This window comes from Neoarius graeffei, chromosome 15 (genome assembly GCF_027579695.1).
Source record: "Neoarius graeffei isolate fNeoGra1 chromosome 15, fNeoGra1.pri, whole genome shotgun sequence".
Lineage (NCBI taxonomy): Eukaryota > Metazoa > Chordata > Actinopteri > Siluriformes > Ariidae > Neoarius > Neoarius graeffei.
This window is the reverse complement of record NC_083583.1, coordinates 53,489,083-53,513,439: the sequence shown is the minus strand read 5'-3', so window position 1 is coordinate 53,513,439 and position 24,357 is coordinate 53,489,083. Positions and strand designations below refer to the sequence as shown.

General features: G+C 41.6%; 1 protein-coding gene across 2 annotated transcripts in view; it reads right to left on the bottom strand.

Moving 5' to 3' along the window:
- The window catches only part of gtpbp3 (GTP binding protein 3, mitochondrial), a 54,667-nt gene that overhangs the window by 13,951 nt on the left and 16,359 nt on the right, over positions 1–24,357 (bottom strand). For both annotated transcript variants that reach the window (XM_060941622.1, XM_060941623.1), the window contains exons 5-7: positions 19,172–19,244; positions 15,199–15,342; positions 6,500–6,665 (exon numbers count right to left, since the gene is read on the bottom strand). In XM_060941622.1, the coding sequence (XP_060797605.1) occupies positions 6,500–6,665; positions 15,199–15,342; positions 19,172–19,244 (383 nt within the window). The remainder of the gene's footprint in view (positions 1–6,499; positions 6,666–15,198; positions 15,343–19,171; positions 19,245–24,357) is intronic.

Genomic DNA, 24,357 nt, shown 5'->3' with positions numbered 1-24,357 from the left:
ACAATCTAGCAGCGAGTCAGACAGAAGCTACATTGTGTGGACGTAAGTGGAAAAACCGCAGGTAAAACCACTCACACCCCTGATGTCACGCGAAAGCCAGCTAATAATGGCGACATTGGTACCGGGATTCCCTTGGTGGGAAATTTAAACTCGACAAATTCTGAATGTTCCCGACATTTACAACATGAGTTTCAATGATAAGTTCGCATTGTCGGGACTTGTACTATTATTATTCAAGGGGGAAAGGGGTACGTTTCTCTCGGCCTTTAACACCTTTTATGAGATTCATATATTCATCAAAATAAAGACCAGGATATTTATATTAATCTACATAATTCAGCTTATGTGGTCCAACCTTAAACTGGTATGTACTGCGGGCGATTGAGGATTTTCAACAACTGTGGTGTCAAGTTTGAATTGTGAAAATGCCACAACCATCCAAGAGCATAAAATTTTTAATAAAATGCTATAACCAGAATTGACTATTTTAAAGGGATCCTCCAGCAGATTTATTCTCAAACTTATTTTAAGTAAAAGTAGTCGCAGATTTGAAAAATAAAACTTTCATTTTTAGAGACCAAATAGTGTTCGAGAAAAATTTATTTTCTTTAAAATGCCAGATGGGCTTCCTACAGTGGTAATGTATACGATGACATCAGGTAGTGGTCACTTGGAGCAACTCAGCTGTTTATATTCTCTGTTTACATTGTAGTTTTGTTAGTTTTACAAGTATTTTACATAATTTTATCAGTTTTTAAATAAGTATGCCTCATTGTGTAGCATATAAATTCCACAATGATGCTAAAAAGAAAGCACAAGCTGGAACTAGACCACAGAGAAAAATGCAAAGTGTGCTTCCTCAGCTGTGGCAAAGTGTGACCAACAGAAACTGCATCAGACCTGAGACCTCACGCTGCTAAATCTTTTTTACATGATCTACAGAAAGTCTGCGTGTGTAGTGTGTGTGGCAAAGTGTGTGTAGAGTGTCTGTGTGCCTGCGCGCTCTAAAATCTCGGTTTAAAATGGCTCAACTCGTAGCGCAACATGACACTGCATTCTAAAATCTTTTTTTTACATGATCTACAGCTGGTGCTGGGTAGGTTAACAGAGAGTGTGTGTGGCATGATTTAAAACAGATTTTAGAGCACGAAGTGTGCTGTGTGACACAACACTAAGTTTTTCTCCTTGAAACTCCATTCATTTGTATGGGGAGAAAAATGAATGGACATGAGCAGGGGATCAGCAAAAAGAAAGGAAAAGATGAGTGCGGGTCAGAACCGATTGCATGTATGTGTCGTGGGAGTTGGCCTGAGGTATAACAAGATGTTTGGTGCGTCTCTGATGAAGCGTGGCTGAGCAGGACAGTTTGATTTGTGAGATTCATTCCCTATGGGAAAAAATAAAAAAGACAGGAAAATGACAAGAACGAGAGAACGGATGTGCTGATCCTAAAGCTGTATACAAGCGCACTACACCGGTTCAGGACGCTGTAGATCATGTCAAAAAAATTTTTTGAGTGCGAACTGTCATGTCGTGCTGCCAGTTAAGCCAGTTTAAACTGAGATTTTAGAGCGCACAACCACACACAGACACACTTTCTGTAGATCATGTAAAAAAAGATTTTGCAGTGTGAGATCTCATGTCTGATCCAGTTTCTGTTGGTGACCCTCTGCTACAGCTGAGGAAGCACACTTTGCAGTTTCTCTGTGGAAATGCAGTCTAGTTCCAGCTTGCGCTTTTTTTTAGCATCATTGTGGCATTTATATGCTATACAATGAGTTTGTTAAACTAGCAAAACTATGATGCAAACAGAGAATATAAACAGCTGAGTTGTTCTAAGCGACCACTACCTGACGTCATCGCATACGTCACCACTGCAGGAAGCCTATGTGACATCCATCCATCCATCCATCCATTATCTGTAGCCGCTTATCCTGTTCTACAGGGTCGCAGGCAAGCTGGAGCCTATCCCAGCTGACTACGGGCGAAAGGCGGGGTACACCCTGGACAAGTCGCCAGGTTATCACAGGGCTGACACATAGACACAGACAACCATTCACATTCACACCTATGGTCAATTTAGAGTCACCAGTTAACCTAACCTGCATGTCTTTGGATTGTGGGGGAAACCGGAGCACCCGGAGGAAACCCACGTGGACACGGGGAGAACATGCAAACTCCACACAGAAAGGCCCTCGCCGGCTGCTGGGCTCGAACCCAGGACCTTTTTTGCTGTGAGGCGACAGCGCTAACCACTACACCACCGTGCCGCCCTCTATCTGACATTTTAAAGAAAATAAATTTTTCTCGAACACTATTTGGTTTCCGAAAATGAAAAAGTTTGATTTTTGAAATCTGCGACTACTTTTACTTAAAATAAGTTTGAGAATAAATCCGCTGGAGGAGCCCTTTAAAAGGTCAGTAGATTTGCAGGAAACGTTTTCCATATTCACACTGGTGTTCATTTCTGGGAAAGCCATTTAGATCATTGAAATTATCCGTGCGCTGTTCATACCTCACTGTTCCCAGTTTTTTGCTGACTGATAAAGCAGATCACATTTTTTCTGTCATAAACTGTAATGAATAAATGTCCTACAAAAGCTTGACATTTTGGGGATGGGTTATGGCTGCTTTTATGAATTGCACCAGATGCATGGGCGAATTATTTGATTGGTATTTTCCATATTATCTTCAAATGGCCTTCCATAGTTCTTATGTGTACTTACATTGCCTTAAACATTAATTCAAGGTTAGAACGCTACAATGAAGGGTTAAACAGTGGTCCTGGATAACATACCGTACTGTTCCACACTGAAGTGGACACCACACAACAAAACGCTTGTGTTCAAGGCCGGATGTGCGAACGATTAAGAGAGAACATTATTCTTCCGCATCGTAAGCACATCTTGTGCACATTGTCCGAGCAGAGATTAAAGGAAAATCCCAGGATGTCACATGAGGAGATTGCGAGCAAAGTTACAATGGCGTTTAAAGGAAAACTGTAGGATTTTTTTTTTTAAACCTAGGACCTATTTTTCCATCTCTTTCAGTCCAAATATTTATTCAGGGGAAAAATAACTGAAATTGGTCTTTGATGCAGCAGCCTGTAATCGATTATCGCACAGCGTCTGTTTTCTGATGTTTACAAAAGGAGAAGTCACGCAGAAATTGTGAAAAAGTCCATTTCCAAAGTGAATATTTAGCCGATTACGGCGATATTAATGAACGTCTGACAACATGGAAAGGATCCTGTTTGTAAACATCTTTAAACATCCCTGTGTGATAATGGACTACAGGCACTGAATAGAGTGTTGCGTCAGAGACCGGAAAAAGAGAAAGGTAAAACGATGAGTGTAGAAACAGTTTCTTTACAGTTACTGAGGTAAAAAGACACAAGTGTATCTCTGTAGGGATCCTTTCCATGTTAACAGACATTTGTAAACATGTTATGAGCCTGTCAGTGGCGAAGAGAAGAGGTTTATACTGACATGGAGAATTACATTGTATAGCTGTTTTGCGGTTGCTGGTTATAACATTCTCATTACCGGATCCATTTTGATGGTTTTTGTCCCTAGTAAATATCTGGATCCAAAGAGATGGGAAAATAGGGTCCAGGTTTTCCTTTAATGCATCCATCCATTATCCGTAACCGCTTTTCCTGTGCAGGGTCGCAGGCAAACTGGAGCCTATCCCAGCTGACTATGGGTGAGAGGCGGGGTACACTCTGGACAAGGTGCCAGGTCATCGCAGGGCTGACACATAGAGACAAACAATCACTCACAATTAAGACCCTCTAAATTAGCTGAACCTGCATGTCTTTGGACTGTGGGGGAAACCGGAGCACCCGGAGGAAACCCACGCAAACACGGGAGGACCATGCAAACTCCACACAGAAAGGCCCCCGTTGGCCACTGGGCTCGAACCCAGAACCTTCTTGCTGTGAGGTGACAGTGCTAACCACTACACCACTGTGCCGTTTTCCTTTAATAGCGAAAACAAAAAAATCAATGCTAATGGTTGTTAGCGCCTATAAACAAACATTTTCCAGCAACGTTCAAAGTCATATCTATCTATACTATTAAAGGAAGGCTCTCTGTCTGTTCACCTGTGCGAATCAACACGGCTGGACGCACATACTCCATACTTTGCACATGGATTGGTGACACCCCAGAGGGGCCCAAGACAACATTTCCAATTTTCCAAAACATGGCATTAGTGCTAATCCAACACACTATTCATTTTCCATAGGTCACATGCTCGTGCTAACACACTACGTGCAGCCTCGGCGGGGAATCCCCTCCCCCACTCACCTGAGAGTTTTGATTGTACAGGACCTCGAAGAGCACTATTCAAAAGAAATCAGATTCACAGGCAATAACTGCTAGTTAATGATAAATCCAATATAGAAGTAGGGGAAACAATAAAAATTGGACCAACAATTCGAAAATGCACTGTCGTTTTATTACACTGTTGCGCTGACTTGGGGATGTGGACAGCAACCAATTCAGCTAGTTAGCAATTTACCAGATGTTAAACACAACGGCTTTGTTGGAGCACGGTAGTATCAGGGATGTTGAAAGTTTGGAAGGTGATCTGTTTGAGCAGAGTGTATCGATGAGGAGGTGAGAGAACGTGACTGAAAGACTAAAGTGTGTTGCGGCTGCATCGCTCTATTCAGGTAGGGAAGCAAAGGCCAATTCCCACTGCTGCCACCATCAGAGTGTAGCTGAATGGTGTTTTAGGTATTGTAGAAAAGCGGTAACCAAAGTGAAAATAGACCAACAAGTCAAAGGAAGAAGTCTCATCTCATCTCATTATCTCTAGCCGCTTTATCCTGTTCTACAGGGTCGCAGGCAAGCTGGAGCCTATCCCAGCTGACTATGGGCGAAAGGCGGGGTACACCCTGGACAAGTCACCAGGTCATCACAGGGCTGACACATAGACACAGACAACCATTCACACTCACATTCACACCTACGGTCAATTTAGAGTCACCAGTTAACCTAACCTGCATGTCTTTGGACTGTGGGGAAAACCGGAGCGCCCAGAGGAAACCCACGCGGACACGGGGAGAACATGCAAACTCCACACAGAAAGGCCCTCGTCGGCCACGGGGCTCGAACCCGGACCTTCTTGCTGTGAGGCGACAGCGCTAACCACTACACCACCGTGCCACCCAGGAAGAAGTTTAAGGCAAAAAAAAAAAAAAAAAGGCAATTCATCTCATCTCATTATCTCTAGCCGCTTTATCCTGTTCTACAGGGTCGCAGGCAAGCTGGAGCCTATCCCAGCTGACCACGGGCGAAAGGCGGGGTACACCCTGGACAAGTCGCCAGGTCATCACAGGGCTGACACATAGACACAGACAACCATTCACACTCACATTCACACCTACGCTCAATTTAGAGTCACCAGTTAACCTAACCTGCATGTCTTTGGACTGTGGGGGAAACCGGAGCACCCGGAGGAAACCCACGCGGACACGGGGAGAACATGCAAACTCCGCACAGAAAGGCCCTCGTCGGCCACGGGGCTCGAACCCGGACCTTCTTACTGTGAGGCGACAGCGCTAACCACTACACCACCGTGCCGCCCCAAGGCAATTCATTTTCAATTCAAATTTTAAATAAATCTTGAACACCATTTAAGATCAGTGTCATAAGTAAACTTTTTCTTTAAGTCTTGATGTCTGAATAGCAATGTGTGTAATTCTGTTAACCCCTACATGAAGCCCTCAGAGTGTGTTTCAGTATAAGTAGCTTGCTGATTGTTCACAATAGCAATGAAGACGGTTCTTCTACAAAACATTCAAAAGAGACCTTATATCAGTGTGTGTGTGGAACCTTAATATCAATCAGTTTTATCAGCTAGTCAAAGTCAAGTTTATTTTTATAGCGCTTTTAACAATAGGCTAGACATTGTCGCAAAGCCACTGTGCACAATTGTAGTGACTTTAAACATGAGCTAATTTTATCCCTAGTCTATCCCGCATGAGCAAGCCAGCGGCGACGGTGGCAAGGAAAAACTCCCTATGTGCATCATAAAACGTACAGATAAATGTACTGCATAAACATGCTTTTGTTACATTACAGACAAAAGCGATGTTTTTATTTGTGCAATTATGTTTTCCTCTCTGTCAATGCTACAAAAATATAACCGGGGAACCAGCTGCCTAGTACGAATATAAATCACTCGTGTATCTGTGCTCTGATCTGATTTTTGTTTAAGATCATTTTTAATAATGATCTTAATATTTATTACATTTAGTACATAAACACCTATACAACCATACGATCTAACAAAGCAGAGCACAGGAAATCTACCTGAAGTGAAATTTAAAAATCACTGTTTCCACTCACATGAAGGAAAAAGCAAAGAGTTAGTTTCCTTCCACCGGGCATTTAAAAAAAAATGCGTCACATCTACAAAATGTCAGCACGTTTAAATTAGAAGCAGCATTGTTTATATTGTTCACTATTTTCCCACAAGCTTTTCTTACTTTTTCAGGGCACGCTGGACGCCCTCTTGCTCCACACAGTCATCTGTCTTTCTCAAACCCGCCGTGTCACTCAACAGGACCGGAAAGCCTCCGATGTCCAGTGGCGTCTCCACAATGTCTCTGGTTGTCCCTGCTATAGGAGATACAATAGCTGCAGGACGCTGGCCTGTGGTAAAACACATTAACATATTTTTTTTTAAAAAAACCAGAACTTAAGGAGAATACTCATAGTTATTATATATACCGTTCTTATATATGTAAATATAGTGTATATATGTGTGTGTGATTTTAGATGGATGCTGTCTTAATGTTTTTTTGTTTGTTTGTTTTTTCATTTGTTTCTGGACATTTTATTTCAAGGAATCAAGTTTGGGGAAGAAAAGAAAGACAAAACACAAACGCCCTTATTCTCAATTTATATAATAATGATGAGGTCTTATATTTTTTAAACACTGTGTCCCAGTATTAATAACAAGAACAAAAAGAATAAGCTCTACAAGTCTGAGCTGGACTGAATAACAGGAATAAAACTGAGCTGGAAACAATAACAGGAATAAAACTGAACTAATGAATGCATGTCACTCGGGGCAGGAAACCCAGCGATATCCACACACCCTGTCCTGCACCCGCGTTACTGTCATTACTGCCCTGTGTGTCAGAGATGAAAAACACTTCAAGCATTATCTATAGTGATCAGATAAGCTTCAAAACCATATAGTATCATCATCATTTATCCACTTCTGTCAATGATTTCCATGAACGCTAAAAAAAAAAAAAAAACTTGTACAATGTTTACTTTCAGTAACTCTACAATGTTTACATACTATATCATAAAAACAGCAAATTTTAGAAATTTCAAAAAATTAAAATGCTCAAAATTATTTAATATACACTATCGTTCAAAAGTTTGGGGTCACCCAGACAATTTTGTGCTTTCCATGAAAAGTCACACTTTTATTTACCACCATAAGTTGTAAAATGAATAGAAAATATAGTCAAGACATTTTTCTGGCCATTTTGAGCCTTTAATCGACCCCACAAATGTGATGCTCCAGAAACTCAATCTGCTCAAAGGAAGGTCAGTTTTATAGCTTCTCTAAAGAGCTCAACTGTTTTCAGCTGTGCTAACATGATTGTACAAGGGTTTTCTAATCATCCATTAGCCTTCTGAGGCAATGAGCAAACACATTGTACCATTAGAACACTGGAGTGAGAGTTGCTGGAAATGGGCCTCTATACACCTATGGAGATATTGCACCAAAAACCAGACATTTGCAGCTAGAATAGTCATTTACCACATTAGCAATGTATAGAGTGGATTTCTGATTAGTTTAAAGTGATCTTCATTGAAAAGAACAGTGCTTTTCTTTCAAAAATAAGGACATTTCAAAGTGACCCCAAACTTTTGAACGGTAGTGTATTTAGAAGGAACCATAACTAATGGAATAAAATATCAGAACAGGCAGTTAGAAATGCACATTGCTTATTAGGCGCTTACTCCTTTTTGAATAGGGGTCTTATACCCAGATTGTACAAAGCATTCATGACTGAAAAGGTGCATACTACAGAATATGTCAAGAATAAATGGGAGAATGAAGGTAATTTGATAATATCAAATGAGGATTGGTTTAGCTGCTGCGAATTCCAATGGAAATGTACTAATTCATATTCTTGGAGAGAGTTTGGATGGAAATGTTTGATTAGATTTTTTATTACTCCAAAGTAGAAAGTACATATTTCAGAAGGTAATTCTAGCTGCTGGAGACTGTGTGGGAATCAGGAGGCCAATCATTGGCACATTTTTTGGGATTGTCCAGTAATCAGACAGTTCTGGTCAGAGATACATAAAAGAATGGAAAACATATTTCATATTCCCATACCTTTCCAATTTAATATATTTGTATTAGGAGATACTGCTTTTCACTCAAACCTGAATGGGTATTTCAATAAATATTTGTTTGGTATTTTGATAACAGCTGGCAGGAAAACGCTCACAAGACACTGGCTGCAGCCAGACGTACCCACAATAGAAGAATGGATAGAAATAATCAATGATTTATATTTGATGGAAAAAATCACATTCCTACATAGATTACAAATAGAGAAATTTACCAAAGTATGGGCTGAATGGGTACCCCAGGAACAGTAGGTGTAATCGTGAGTGATGCTGATGATGACAGATGTTGACAGATTTGCGATTATAGAGGTAATTGCTGTATGTACACCTTCTGGTGATATTTGTTTTGTATTATTGCCTGGTCTGATTTAATTACTATTATTTTTATTATTTCTTTTTTTTGTTGGTGTACGCATGTGTGTGTATTTTTCTCCTATATATGTGTGGATAACAGTACTACTTCTTTCTTCCCATCCTATGTTCCATGTGATATAGTTCATAAAAGCATGTATAAGGAAATAAGGGAAGATAAAAGGACAATGAGAGGAGATCCCTGATATGAGTATGTATGTGTGCGCATGTATGTGTACATGTTCTGTATGTACGTCTGTATCTTTCGTATATGTGTACACATTCTGTTCATTATTTTTCACTGAAGAAACTGGAGATGTCAACTGCTCATTGTCCAATAAATAAAGATTTAAAAAAAGAAATGCACAGTGCACATTCCTCTTTATTTTGCATGGATAAGCTGTTTTTGGTCTGCCTATGCAGTTTTTCTGAACTCAGATACACTTTGTGAGCATCTCCTGCTCATTTACAGTGTCACAGAGGCAGAGGAAGGAGATGTAGTCTGAGTAATGTCTGCCTAGAGCTGTTATGTCTGGCGAAATTTCAGACATCAATTTATCCTAATAAATCCTGAAAAGGGAACTTAGACCTACTTTATAAAACAATCGCAGGATTTCACCTCTAGTCTGAGAATCGCTCGCCTGATATATAAGGAAACACGTTTACAAATAGATGATGCTTAACATTTCTCCGACACGTCAGAACAGGACGTTCGTCTCAAATACAGGCAGTGACTCATTAATGTTTCACAGTGTACCTTGTGACATTTCTGCCAAATGACTACACAATCCCCAGGTTAACCTTTAGACAGTGTAGTGTGAGAACATCAGAACTGCTTCTTGATACATGGAAAAACTCACTGTTCTACAGCAAATATCTCCAAAGTAGAAAGACAGGAAAACAAGTGCTGCCAGGCAAAACAAACCTTGCCCGGCAGCACTTATTTTATACCTATATGTTGATAATGGTAATATTTCTCAATCATCAGCTGTCAGGTTATAGTCCTATGAAAATCCGTGACCTTGAGTTTGACATTTCAAAGTCATTCAAGGTCAAAGGTCATGGCAGCAACTGAAAGCCCATATGGGACTTCTTATATGTTGATAATGGAAAACATCTGTCTACCATAAACCGTTTTCAAGTTATAGCCCTTTGAAAATTCGTGACCTTGAGTTTGACCTTTCAAGGTCACTCAAGGTCAAAGATCATGGTGCCAAATGAAAGGCCATATCGGAGTTCCTATATGCTCATAATATTAAACACCTGTCTATTGGTAACCGTTTTTGAGTTATAATGGAAAATATGTTATTTTGGCCGATGACCTTGACGCCCCCAGACTTTAACCCCCAACTGCTATGGAGACTGTCCAAGCTACCCCATCATGCAGCATATGGTTGGAAGCAGAATTGAAAGCTGCACATTTTGGTTTTGGTTTGAAGTCAAAATGATGACCTTGAAGAAAGTTATCGCAAAAAAAAGAAAGAAGAAAAAAAGATTTTGACCTTTCCGGTGACCTTGACCCGATTACTCCCAAAATTTAAATCAGGTAATCTAAGAACTATTGCCCACCTACCCTGAAAATCTGAAGTTAATTGGTGCAACCGTCTAGACGCTAGATTGTTAACAGCCAGACAAACACACAAACAAACAGACAGACACACAAACAGACAGACAAACAAACCACACGGATTACAATATCTCGCCCTGCTTACTCCATGGCCGGCGAGGTAATAAGATAGCGGTCTTCTGAATAACATGGAGGGAATCTCTTCAAACTACCATCTGGCTCTTGTCTCAGCCAGAGCAGCTTAGATTTCAAACTTGATAGAAGGAAGCATAAATAACATTAATATCTATTTCAACTACATTTATCTAAATCTCAATCCAATAAAGTTTCCATGCACTGAGTCCTCTGATCTAAATTACTTTATCAGCTTGAACGGTCATATAGTTAGTAGTGTTTGAAAACTTGCATTAGTAGAAGCAGAACTTTTTATTTCACCAGTCCATAAAATAATTACATTTGGTGAAATTATAAACTCCAAAAGCTGTGACAGTAGGGATTACAATTCATAACCTCATAGAAGACTGTTGGAGCGGCACGGTGGTGTAGTGGTTAGCGCTGTCGCCTCACAGCAAGAAGGTCCGGGTTCGAGCCCCGTGGCCGATGAGGGCCTTTCTGTGCAGAGTTTGCATGGTGTCCGCATGGGTTTCCCCCACAGTCCAAAGACATGCAGGTTAGGTTAACTGGTGACTCTAAATTGACCGTAGGTGTGAATGTGAGTGTGAATGGTTGTCTGTGTCTATGTGTCAGCCCTGTGATGACCTGGCGACTTGTCCAGGGTGTACCCCGCCTTTCGCCCGTAGTCAGCTGGGATAGGCTCCAGCTTGCCTGCGACCCTGTAGAACAGGATAAAGCAGCTAGAGATAATGAGATGAGATGAGACCTTCTAATTCAGTGGTTTTTCTTCATTTTTATTAATTTAAAGTCGCTTCATGTCTTAAAGTAATGTTGGATGTTGTTTCTCTTTACTTAGTTGAGTCGGTTCTTGACATAATATGGATTGCTACACTTGTGGAATCAGGCTATTTAATGTATTTTTATTATTTACTATTTGATCTCACACATATTAAGAAGGCATGAAATTGCACTAATTAACTTTTGATGAGGCACCTGTTAATTGAAAAGCATTCCAGGTGACGACCTCATGAAGCTGGTTAAAGCTGTACTGCCTTTCAGATTTTTCGCGTGTAGGTCATAAAAAGAATTTTCCCCGACACCCAATTATGTTTGTTTAGTGGACCGAAAGCTACTGAATTGGAATCACAGAATTCCAATTGTATTCGTTTTTTAAAAATAGAACAATTAATGAATTTAGAGCCACGTGGCCCGAAATTGTTCGTTATTTTTTCCTGCTTCACCGTGACCCAATTCAAGATACTACATCACGCATGACGTGGTGGGCTTTCCCCGTTCACACAAGCCATTGTGGGATACAAATTTGAAACGGGAGAGAAAAATGGAGGACGCGAGTGTGAGATTGAACCATGAAAGACCAACTACAATAACGGAAAGCGAGAAGAAAAGTTATGTTGCGAAGGAAAGGAAACGCAGGACCAAACTAATAAATATCGGCGCTCAGCGAGCACCTCGGTGTGATCAGCTGTTCATTTAGCGACAGAATGATGGAACTGTCAGTGCACGGTCAAAGGTAAACCTGTAGCTGGCAGTAATGCAACACTGTGGATGCCAGCTGCTGTAAAACCCAAAAGAAGAAGGTAAACCTGCGCATGCGCAAACGGACTTCCTCTGTCTGCTTGACTGTGCAAAGCGAGCGATTTCATGCACATTATTTGCTCAAGAATTCCGTCAAATTAAATAACTTCCCAGCCACAGAATGGCCTGATATTTTGTGAGATATTACAGAAATAAATATATTTATTTTTTTCGCGGTCCAGTTTCCATCAAATCCTACCCTCTCACTGGCTGGCGAGCGGGTCCGTATCCTACAATATGGACCCCAGTTATGGACCCTGGTTATGGACCTCTGGCAACTCGCTCGTTCACAACAACAACAAACACAGTAGCATTTTTTGTCAACATTTATCTTTTTTTTATAAGATTTATTTATAAGATTATCAAAAATCTTATAAATTTTTGCCAGCATTTCTCAGGAGAATAGCATTAATTTTACAGCATGGATAGCGATAACGACAGTGTTCACAGCGAAAGCAAGTTTTACTACCCTGAGGAAGAAGAAATAAAAGAAAACATTTCAGAGGAAAGCTAAAAACCTGTAAGTGTTGCAGTGGCGGCTGCTGGTTTTTAAAACAGGGGAAGCCCATTTTACGCATTCATCGTAAAACCTGTAGGCTGGATATCAAAGCAAAGAAAGGTGTGCCCCATTAGCACAGTGAACTAGACAACCCTACCTAGTGGCAGAAAGTATTTTTGCTTGTACATTTCATGTTATAGTCTGGCTTGCCAGGCTAGTGCCTCATATCCTTAATCAAAAATATCAAACATCCAAAAATCACTGGCTATTCAACGAAGAGCCTTGAACATCATACCCTGATATGCAACACAGAGTCTTTAACACAACGCCCAGCTGTGCAACACATCCTTGAACATCTTCTGCAACACAGTCTGGAAATTCATAACCAGGTAGGCTATGCAACACACAGAACCTTGAATATTATACCCAGGTATAACCTATAACACAGAGCCCACCATTCTCTTAACATTACTGAACAATATACACACTTCAGATTCATGAACGTTATATGATGCACACTATTTATACACAAATTCTGCCCTCCGCTCCTTTTCCAGAAAATGGTCTGTGACCCTGTCATACCAGCTGGTTGTGCTTTCCAGAGACTTCACCAATTTCTGTTAGCAGCTAGCACTGCAGATCCCAATAAGGCTCAAGCTAGCCTACAACCAGATTGAACTACAAATGAAATAAACGAGTGAATTCACGAATGATCAAACTGATAGAATGGATGAAAGTTAACGGAGCACAACGAGTAATATTTACATTTATTTACAGAGTAATGTACAGAGACATCAATGAGAAGAAACGTTTATACGAAAAGAAAGTCGGACAGCACTTTGGCACACGACTACACTTTCTCGACATCCGCTGGGGACTGACTGATCATACTTCCGTGTTCCTCGCCGACGCCGAAGTACAGAGCCCGCCCTCCTCATGTCTTTCAAACACTACCTCCAATAATCCTTCATCAGCCCGGCTTCTTGTCCCTCCCACTTCTCGTTTAGTCCCAGAAAAGCCCGGCTTCCCTGGAAGTGACGATTTTGTCAATTTTAACCAATAACAACTAGCCGAAATTGGCTGTTCAGAGCCCTCTCATAGACTGCAACGGATACCCGGCTGCCAGCCATAGAGCCCATTGAAATAAGAAAGGTTACAGCCAGTGTTGCCAGATTGGGCGGTTTTAAGTGCATTTTGGCGGGTTTTGAACATATTTTGGCTGGAAAACGTCAGCAGTATCTGGCAACGCTGGTTACAGCCTGGCAGCAAAGCTGATTCTCGTAGCGAACTGCAAGTTCGTCAGACATCATTCAAATAAGTTACAGGATAGTTATGAACGTAAATACAATCTTGGGCATATATTATGTTATGCAAGTTATTGTTTTAATGAGAATTCAACGTCGTAGATGCCGCAGTTTGGGGAAAGAATTTTAGGGGAAGCTCGGCTTCCCTTGTTGTCTCTGAGAAATCGCCCCTGAAGTGTTGCTAATGCCGAGCAAAAACATGGCTGAATCCTGAATGACTCAATTTTGTATAAATAGGGGACTACATAGATGGCAAAATGTAGTTTTTTTCCTGCCATGGAAGTGCACTTGTATACCGAGGAGGAAGCCATTTGCATTACAGCCGTGAATAAGGATTCAAAATGGCGGCTCGGCTCTGTTTTCCCTTTCGGGCGCTCTCGTTTTCTGTTAGAATTTGGTAAAGAAAAAAATAAATATAGTATTAACCAGCTTAAAGTCGGTCCGTATGGTGAAATACCATGACCTCGGCCTTGAGTACTGACCTCGGCCCAGAGAGCCTCGCTCAGTACTTTCAAGACCTTGGTCACAATATTTCACGATACGGACCTCCCAGCTGGTAAATAACATATATATCACAATGACCAAATTTCAGAGGGAACTAAATTTCACCAATTTTATGAAATTGAAAGGCTGTCTACTTTAAAATAATGCCAATAGTGTGCAAAGCATCATCAAGGTAAACGCTGGCTACTTTGAAGAATCTAAAATATAAAACATTGTTTTTTAGCACATAATCCCATATATGTTCTAGATGTTATTTCATAGTTTTGATGTCTTCAGTACTGTTCTACAATGTAGACAATAATCAAAGTACCGAAAAACCTATGAATGTGTCGGTGTCTTTTGACTGGTACTGTATGCATGACTAATGCGATCTAGTTTGTAAAATAACAATAGCTTGCACCCGAGCCAATTATCAACTGGAATTGATGCTAGTCTAACTTAGTATTAGGAAAAACAACAGGCTAACTTAGTTAAATATAGCCAGTTAATGTCAGCAAATGCCCAAGCCTCATCCATATTCAGACACCGTTATCTATAGCGCTAACTACATTGTACCGCAGCAGATGACGGTCTGGCATGATATTTTTTTTCTACACTGATGAACTTGACTGGATGCTAAACTTAATCAGTTTGATTGATATATAGCATACAGTCATTGGGTGGATGAGAGAAGAGACCTTAAAGATTTGTAACAGTAATACTGAATGTATAAAAAATTTTTCTTTTTTTTTTTGTAAATGTAATGAAGAAAAAGAGAATAAGTATTCAATTTCATTTCAATAACACTCCAGTAAGCATAAAAACCATTATATTGCAATTAAGGAAACCAGGCATTTATGTATATCATTGCCACTAGCTGCTTCTTACACAGTAGATTGAAAAGGCTGCTCTTCCCTGCGTTGGTGGATCCTGCGATGACCACCTGCACACCACTACGCAGTCGCTCACCTCTCCGCTCATCAGAAAGATGCTTCTGTATTTCCACTTGCAGCTTGGATACTGCTGTGTCCACTGCATGGATAGAAATAAAAGCATTGCCCGAGAAGATTAAACATCTAAATATGACAGCTATAATGAATCAAAATTATGGCGCAAGTTCTCAAACTAGGGGTCGTGACCCCATTTGGGATTGCTTGATTTACACAATTGGTCACAGGAGAAACATAATCTCCTCTTTTGTTTCATTCGTTTATTATACAAATTAATATTAGAAAAATCAAAAGACAGATTGTGTGCGCTAATATTTTGAAATGCTATTGGGATCCACATCCAGACAATCCACATTTAAATTACTAAGGTACATGTTAGTGTTTTTCCAGTATCCTGATACACTGCACTCACATAGTTCAGCAATAAAATTGACAAATTTCCCTATCCTTCTCCCTCCTTTAAGCACAACTTGCACTGTGTCTCAAATTGCATGCTTATGTATTCTTCTAGACTGCCCTTGAGAACCAACACTAACTGGTGGCTGAATTTTAAAAACCTCTCCTGTAGCCTTCAAACCTACCAAAGATCTGTTTTGTGCACCAGTCTTCTGGATTATCTAGATTATTCAACACTTCTGAACGTAAGGTCGGAATTTTCTATTTGAGATGCAGCCCATGACAATCACGATGACGGCAGTAATAATGAAAGAGAAACAGAGCTCGTCAGTCTGTTTATCATCATCATTGTGATTATAACACACGCGCGCATCTCAAAAACTTAAAATATCATGAAAAAGTTCAATATTTTCCATCAGTTATTTAAGAAAGTGAAAATTTAATATATTCTAGACTCATTACACATAAACTAAAATGTTTTAAGCCTATTTCTATTTTAATTTTGATAATTATGGCCTACAGTGCAAAAAAAAAATGTAAAAGAGCATCTCTCAAAATATTAGAGTATTTCATTTTGAGTTTGAGTAAATTACTATTCAAACAGTACAAATACCATGTGTCTCTCTATATAAACACTATATGGTCAAAGGGTTGTCTGTAAATCATATATACACCCGGAAGATTTAAAATCGGCATTCACCAGATCCCACCCACAATACAGTACACACGCCCACAATCATGGGGGAAACTGTTGACTTGACAGTTGTCCAGAAGACAATCATCAACACCCTCCACAAAGAGGGCAAGCCACAGAAGGTCATTGCTGAAAAGGCTGGCTGGAAAAGGTGCACAAGCAACAGGGATGATTGCATCCTTGAGAGGATTGTCAAAAAAAGTCGATTTAAGAACTTGGGAGAGCTTCATAAGGAGTGGACTGAGGCTGGCGTGAGTGCATCAAGAGCCACCATGCACAGACGTCTTCAGGAAAGGGGCTACAACTGTCACTTTCCTAATATCAAGCCACCCCTGAACCAGAGACGTCAGAAGAGTCTTACTTGGGCTAAGGAAAGAAAAAACTGGACTGTATATATAAAGTTCGATAAAAAAGGATGGGATCTGGTGAATGTTGATTTTAAAGTGCATATTCTGGACCAATTTCGTGGGGTTTTTTTATATGAAAGTATGTCCCTTTACACACTCATCCAGAAGGGTAATTTTGCACAAGGCCATCTGTCTACAGCAGAAAAAAATAAAATAACAAAACGCGTCTGGAAAAATCCCAAGGGAGTCTGGAGCCAGATTCGTGACATTATCTGCGGAAGCGCCAGCAGGCTGCGCGAGCTTTGCACGGTTTCAGTGCACAGCCTGTGTAGACCAAGCGCTCCCATTTCTCTCTCATTGTCTGGTCTTTTGGAAAACGATGAGTGCTAATCCCATCATGATTGGTGTTGCTACACCCTCCTACGATACATCTGTTAACCATTTTAATAATTACGCGATAACGTTGAAGAAATTTGCAGAAAACCACCAGGTCGTTTTCTCATAAACAAACCAGCGCTAACGTAGGATTCAGAGGGAGGCGTCCCGCACGCGACGTCACGAAAATCAATGTTTCCCGGGAAATCCAAATGCCAAGTTTTTCCAGAGGCGGACCAATTCGCCTCAAATGGCTCGATTTCAACTGAATTTTTCTGGTATGGAGCACTTGCATGTGACGTCACAGCCGATCCAGATTGTGACAGACACCATCTTGTAGGTCAAACGCCATATTTCCGCCTTCTACTTCTACTTCTGCCTTTTCTTCTGGAAAACCCTACTATATACAATTCTACTACAACGGCTGCGGCTACAAGCTCTCCCTACCTCTGCACGTTTTTTATGTTTTTTGTGTGTATTTTTGCGTGTTGTTCGTCTGTACCGGACTTCAATATCCACTACAACCGTATGGACTTACTGGACATTGGTTTCCAGCAGAAAATGACGGTTTGTAGCGATTTCCATCGCATGCACAACATTCCGGACGAGATAGCGAGACCAGCGGGGTCTCCGTGGATTGTTATCGGAAGCAAAGCGAAGGAGGCGGCGTCGGGAGCGGAAGCAAAAGCGAGGCTGCAGGCAGAGCCGGCCTGTTGACTAAGCTCAGAAAACAGCCACTCAAATCTCCACTGCTAAGCCTCTACCTCTCCAACGCCAGATCCATGTAAACAACACGGACGATTTGGAATTACAGCTGGAATTACCTTATTCTATTCTATAATCGGCTGGTCAGTGCTATACTCAATACTTAAGTGACTTACCCATCCAATGAGGATTCTTGTTTACAAGATGCCACATCTGAGTCGCTGACAAATCCTGAATTTCTGTAAAGATAACTGTTCAGAGATTTAGAAGCACGCAGTGCTTCACCACTGAACAGCGAGGGAAAGTTAATGAGGTAATTATACACGTCCGGGTATTCCGCTGGCAGTTCAAAATCCGGTCGTGAAAACTCCGTCCGGTAAGCCATAAGGGTCACTAATCTGTAGATCGTTTATTTTAGACATATATCTAGTTATCTGTTCATTAGAAAAATGAGCCGTGCAGTCCATCGGTTGAAATTGATCCATTCTGCACACGACTGCAGCAGTATTCAGCGGTGTTTTTGACCGACAAGATGGCGGTTGTGTATTTTCCGGTCACGTGACTGCAAGATCTCTATTGCGCAAGGTAAAAAAATTGCACAAAATGCAAAATGTGACAGATATTTGACCAAAGTTTAATATAAAATAAGAGAATTACATTGATCTTGCTCCTGAATTTACCAGTGATATGCACTTTAAATCTTCCAGGTGTATATATGATTGACAGGCAAACCTTTGGCCATGTAGTGTTTATTTCCAAAAACCTCTGGTGGTTTTTTTTTTTAGTCTGTTTCCCATGTTTCATACTGAACATAAATTAAATTGTAAACCATCATTTTTGAGTAATTCAAACACTTTTGGATGGTCGTGCAAACTAAATAATGATGTGTGTAACAAACAATATATAGACTATCAACTGCTGTTTTCAGGCCAATTTTTATATACTGCTTTAGCAAGCAAAATCTCTTCAACTTTGATTCAATGCCAGTTTCTGTTTGCACTTCAGCTTGTAGCCACAGCCAGCCAAGCTGATGTCACTCAGAGGAAGGAGATGGTCTATGAAAACCTTGTTCCTTGACGCACTACAAAGTGCCAAAATTCTCTTGAGAAACACACCACAATACAAATACAATGCACCCCTGCCTAGCCCAGATGCACGGGAAATGATAACAGGTACGCTTAGCACATAGCTATGATAGTTATTTTGTATTACAAAGCTGCTTTGTCAATTTCTCCATGAAGACATTTCAGCACTTGGACTCCAATAATATTTCCATACAGTGGTTGTGGAACAGACTGACTGTTGCAAACAGGAAGTTTCCCATTTTGTACTGGGAAAAATACCCCATAAGTGTGGTTTTATTTTGTTTTTTTGTCCAAGATTTGGAGACGCACCTTGATTTAAGACTCCATCCTCTATGAGCTCACCCTCACTGAAGTCAATGAAGGCCTCTATGTGTGCTAAACACTGCAATTGAACAAAAAACGTCTCGTTATCATTCAAAATAAAAAAGATGCATATCATTTCCTTATTCTCAAACTATTCCAATTCATAAAATCCAACAGTTCATAAAATTCCACCACTTAAGACCCTTGTCCATGCAAATGAATTTTTTTTTTTTTTTTAAGATTTCACTTTTTTAATTTTCGTTTCATTAGGTAGAATTTGCACCACATGACAGCTTCTGTTTCTATGCCTTGGCCATTGTAAGCGCAGACAAAACCAACATACTGGCTTTAATCAACACAAATTAAAAAACTGGACCATATCCAAATGGGGGGGGATGTTTTTGCAGACCTCCCAAGAAAGGTCGGGAAACACACTCATTTAAAAACCATTACACAACCCCAAAACATAACCGTTGCCAACAACAGCACTGTTACTACTCCTACTTATCATTGTAGCCTGACACTTATTTTTCGACACACCACAAGCAACATAACTGAAAACCTCATCTCATTATCTCTAGCTGCTTTATCCTGTTCTACAGGGTCGCAGGCAAGCTGGAGCCTATCCCAGCTGACTACGGGCGAAAGGCGGGGTACACCCTGGACAAGTCATCACAGGGCTGACACATACACACAGACAACCATTCACACTCACACTTACGGTCAATTTAGAGTCATCAGTTAACCTAACCTGCATGTCTTTGGACTGTGGGGGAAACCGGAGCACCCGGAGGAAACCCACGAGGACACGGGGAGAACATGCAAACTCCGCACAGAAAGGCCCTCGCCGGCCACAGGGCTCAAACCCGGACCTTCTTGCTGTGAGGCAACAGCGCTAACCACTACACCACCGTGCCGCCCTAACTGAAAACATGACACTGATTATTCCGTTCAGTTTGAACCAGAACAAGAGTAAAACAAAAATGTAATTAGCTACCTGACATTTTAAGAAATACACTAATGCTGCTTTTCCACTACAAACGCGGCTGAGTCGGGCTGAGCCGTGCCGTGCTGAGTCGAGCTGAGCGGGGCTGTTGGATTTGCATTTCGACTACAACCGCGCTGAACCGTGCTGACTGGAAGTGGGTGGACACATTGGGTGGAGTTAGCGAAAGTGGGTGGACGTCACGTGATGTCGTTAAGCAGCGCAAACAGTGACATCAGTGAGCTTTTAAGCGGTAGTCTCACGACCCGGATAGTAAACAATAAACATGGACATGGAGTCGTCAGATACTGCCAACAGATACTGGCAAGAGCGTATAGATGAGGCGAGGCGCATAAGGCTTCAGAAATTCTCGTAATTCGTAATTCTTCTTCTTCTGGGTTTACGGTGTTTACAGATCCCAGCGTGCTCGTGGGGCGTGTGTGGGCATGTGAGGACACTCCTCCTCACCAATCAGTGCACAGGGGAGTGTCTGCTCACGCCCCCAGCCTCACTCAGCTCGGTTTGGCTCGCTTCAGCCCCACTCCAAAACGGTGCGAGTTTTAGGGGCTAAGCAGGGCTGAAGCGAGCTGAGTCGTGCTGTTTTTTGGTAGTCGAAACGCGAGCCGTGTCGGGCTGAAGTGAGCTGAAGCGAGCTGAAGTGAGCTGAAAAAGGGTAGTGGAAAAGGGCCATATGTGGCCACCTGACCATCACACCCATATGTTGTTCTTCCCCAAACGGCTGCTACAAAGATGATGCACACAACTATCTAGAATGTCTTTGTATCCTGTACCCTTACAGGATAATTCCCTTTCACTGGAACTAAGAGGCCCAAACATGCTCCAGCATGACAATGCTGCATGACAAAGCGAGCTCCATGAAGACAAGGTTTGCCAAGAACGGAGTGAAAGAACTCAAGTGTCCTACGCAGAGCCCTGATCTCACCCCCACTGGGTTGCTTTGCAAAGCACACAATGCTTTTGTGGCTGAATGAGCACAAATCCCTTCAGCAACGCTCTAAAATCTAGTAGAAAGCCTTCCCAGAAGAGTAGAGGTTATCATAACCGCAAAGGGGGAATACATCTGAATGGGATGTTCCTGAAGCACATATGGGTGTGATGGTCTGGTGTCCACAAACTTTTGGCCATATAGTGTGCTGATCTTTCATGGTTTTTTCCAACATTATTTCTGAAAATTCACCATTGTCATTGATCGGCATCGCTAACATTCAACACTATCTGAATGCAAATAAATTCGCTCACGCTCTTCGGTCAGTTGTGCTCATCTGATTTTCGATTCAAAATTAAAACAAATATAAATGTGTAAGCAATTTTTCAAAGAGCTCCTGAATGACCCGGATGTGTATCAGCAATTATTGGGTATATTAAAGATAGACATTATTTTCTGATAGGGGACACTTTGGCTCCCTACGTTCTTTTTAAAAATGGTTTTGTTTTTTTTAATGAAGAAAGAAACAAAAAACAAATGAACACAGCATACACAAACCCCCTGCCTGCTGCACTGATAATTACCATATAATTATCAAGTATTTATCACAATATCTTTTCCATATTGCCCAGTATATCGCAAATCATTTGTTTAATTCAAAATCGTCCACATAGCTTGCACTACTTCCTTTTACAAACTTCATGTCCAAGTTGATACAAAACCCAAAACTGTAATCATTTTACCTTCGCACCAACAACTAAGAAAACTTTGCTACTTCTAATCTGGGGACTGAATAGATGAACCGAACTGTCCAAAGCTTTACAATATTAAACATCTGTTTAAAAAAAGCCCTTTAGGTGTTGAGTCTTGATCAGAAAACGTACTTCTCAACAATAATGTGATAATATTTTAAATCACTTAGATAGCAGCTCAAATCAAACCAACAATATCAAAAATGTGGCTTAACACTTGATTCAGTGAAACATTCTGCGTTTCTCCGACTCGGTAACTAAAAGGAACATATTCAGTAGTGCTCAAATCTCAGACACAACTTAAGGACTTAAGAATAATAGAAGAAAACTTTTATTCGTCACATGCACACTTCAAGCACAGTGAAATTCATCCTCTGCATTTAACCCATCTGAAGCAGTGAACACACGCACACACTCAGAGTAGTGGGCAGCCACACCAGAGTGCCCGGGGAGCAGTCAGGGGTTCGGTACCTTGCTCAAGGGCACCTCAGCCCAAGACCGCACCACGTCAACCTAACCTGCATGTCTTTGGATTGTGGGGGAAACCGGAGCGCCTGGAGGAAACCCACGCAGACACGGGGAGAACATGCAAACTCCACAAAGAAAGGCCCTCGCCGGCTGCTGGGTTCGAACCCCGAACCTTCTTGCTGTGAGGCAACCGTGCTAACCACTACACCAACGTGCCGCCCACAATATGCATGTTCTTATTACAAAGTGTCCCCAGGCATCAGTCAGTAAAGTTCCTGCAGACTTTCCTTTGGAACACTCCAAATGTGTACTTTGGCGCGCTTACAAAATCCTTCTGTATGAGACCAGTGAGCCACACTGCCACTCAAGTCACTCAGGAACATAAGCGAGTCTGGCATACACCCATAGCAGGATTTCCTGCCTCCTGAGCTGTGCTCCTCACCTACTGAACGGTTCTGGATAAGATCCAAAACACAAACAGGCAAGAGATAAGTACGGACACACACACCAGCTACTTTTGGAAAATACCCTGAAATTCTACAAACTGAATATCACATCTCAGCAGCTTTTGAGCCAGGCTCACAGTGTCAGTACTAATAGCTTTACATCATTTTCAAACTGATATCCATCCATCCATCCATCCATCATATGTAGTCGCTTATCCTGTTCTACAGGGTCACAGGCGAGCTGGAGCCTATCCCAGCTGACTACGGGTGAAAGGCGGGGTACACCCTGGACAAGTCGCCAGGTCATCACAGGGCTGACACATAGACACAGACAACCATTCACACTCACATTCACACCTACGGTCAATTTAGAGTCACCAGTTAACCTAACCTGCATGTCTTTGGACTGTGGGGGAAACCGGAGCACCCGGAGGAAACCCACGCGGACACGGGGAGAACATGCAAACTCCACACAGAAAGGCCCTCGCCGGCCACGGGGCTCGAACCCAGGACCTTCTTGCTGTGAGGCGACAGCGCTAACCACTACACCACCGTGCCGCCCCACTACTACTATTATTATTATTATATACAAAGACATTATAATCTGTGCGCCTACAGACATACGAGCACACTTCCACTCTTAACACTGACTGATATGCTATTAGAGTCACTCTTATTCCAACACCACCACCTGTTGGTGTACTAAAATATTGGATCAATTATGACCTGCAAAATACAGGGTGTTTCAAAAAATTTGATATCATTTCACAATCTAATAACTTTGCCGATTCTCATTCAATTGACCTCAAATTTTAACAGCATGTGTGGAAACAGGTCAAAATTTTATGTTTAACGTTTTCTGTTTGTATCTTTTCAGGTATAGAAATGCCATTCACTGGAAAAGAAAAGGCGTTTTGTGTGTTAGAGTTCGCTCGAACACAGCCGAACAACACTGTGCAGCGTGCATTTATGAGAGAATTCTCTAAAAATGCACCAACGGCAATGCAGATTTGGACACAGCACAAAAAGCTCAAAGAGGAAGGCTGTCTGTGTGCCGTGTCTCAGACGGCGCGCATATCGAAAATTTGTGAAATCGTTCATGGAATCCACATACCTTTGAATTTCTCATTCAAATTTTCAGGAATAAATCTTATATTGCTCAACATTAAGCCTGTTCAGTTTCATTTGCCGGGGCGGTACGGTGGTGTAGTGGTTAGCACTGTCGCCTCACAGCAAGAAGGTCCGGGTTCGAGCCCCGTGGCCAGCGAGGGCCTTTCTGTGCGGAGTTTGCATGTTCTCCCCGTGTCCGTGTGGGTTTCCTCCGGGTGCTCCGGTTTCCCCCACAGTCCAAAGACATGCAGGTTAGGTTAACTGGTGACTCTAAATTGACCGTAGGTGTGAATGTGAGTGTGAATGGTTGTCTGTGTCTATGTGTCAGCCCTGTGATGACCTGGCGACTTGTCCAGGGTGTACCCCGCCTTTCGCCCGTAGTCAGCTGGGATAGGCTCCAGCTTGCCTGCGACCCTGTGGAACAGGATAAAGCGGCTAGAGATAATGAGATGAGATGAGTTTCTGGAATTAAAAGGGATTAAAAC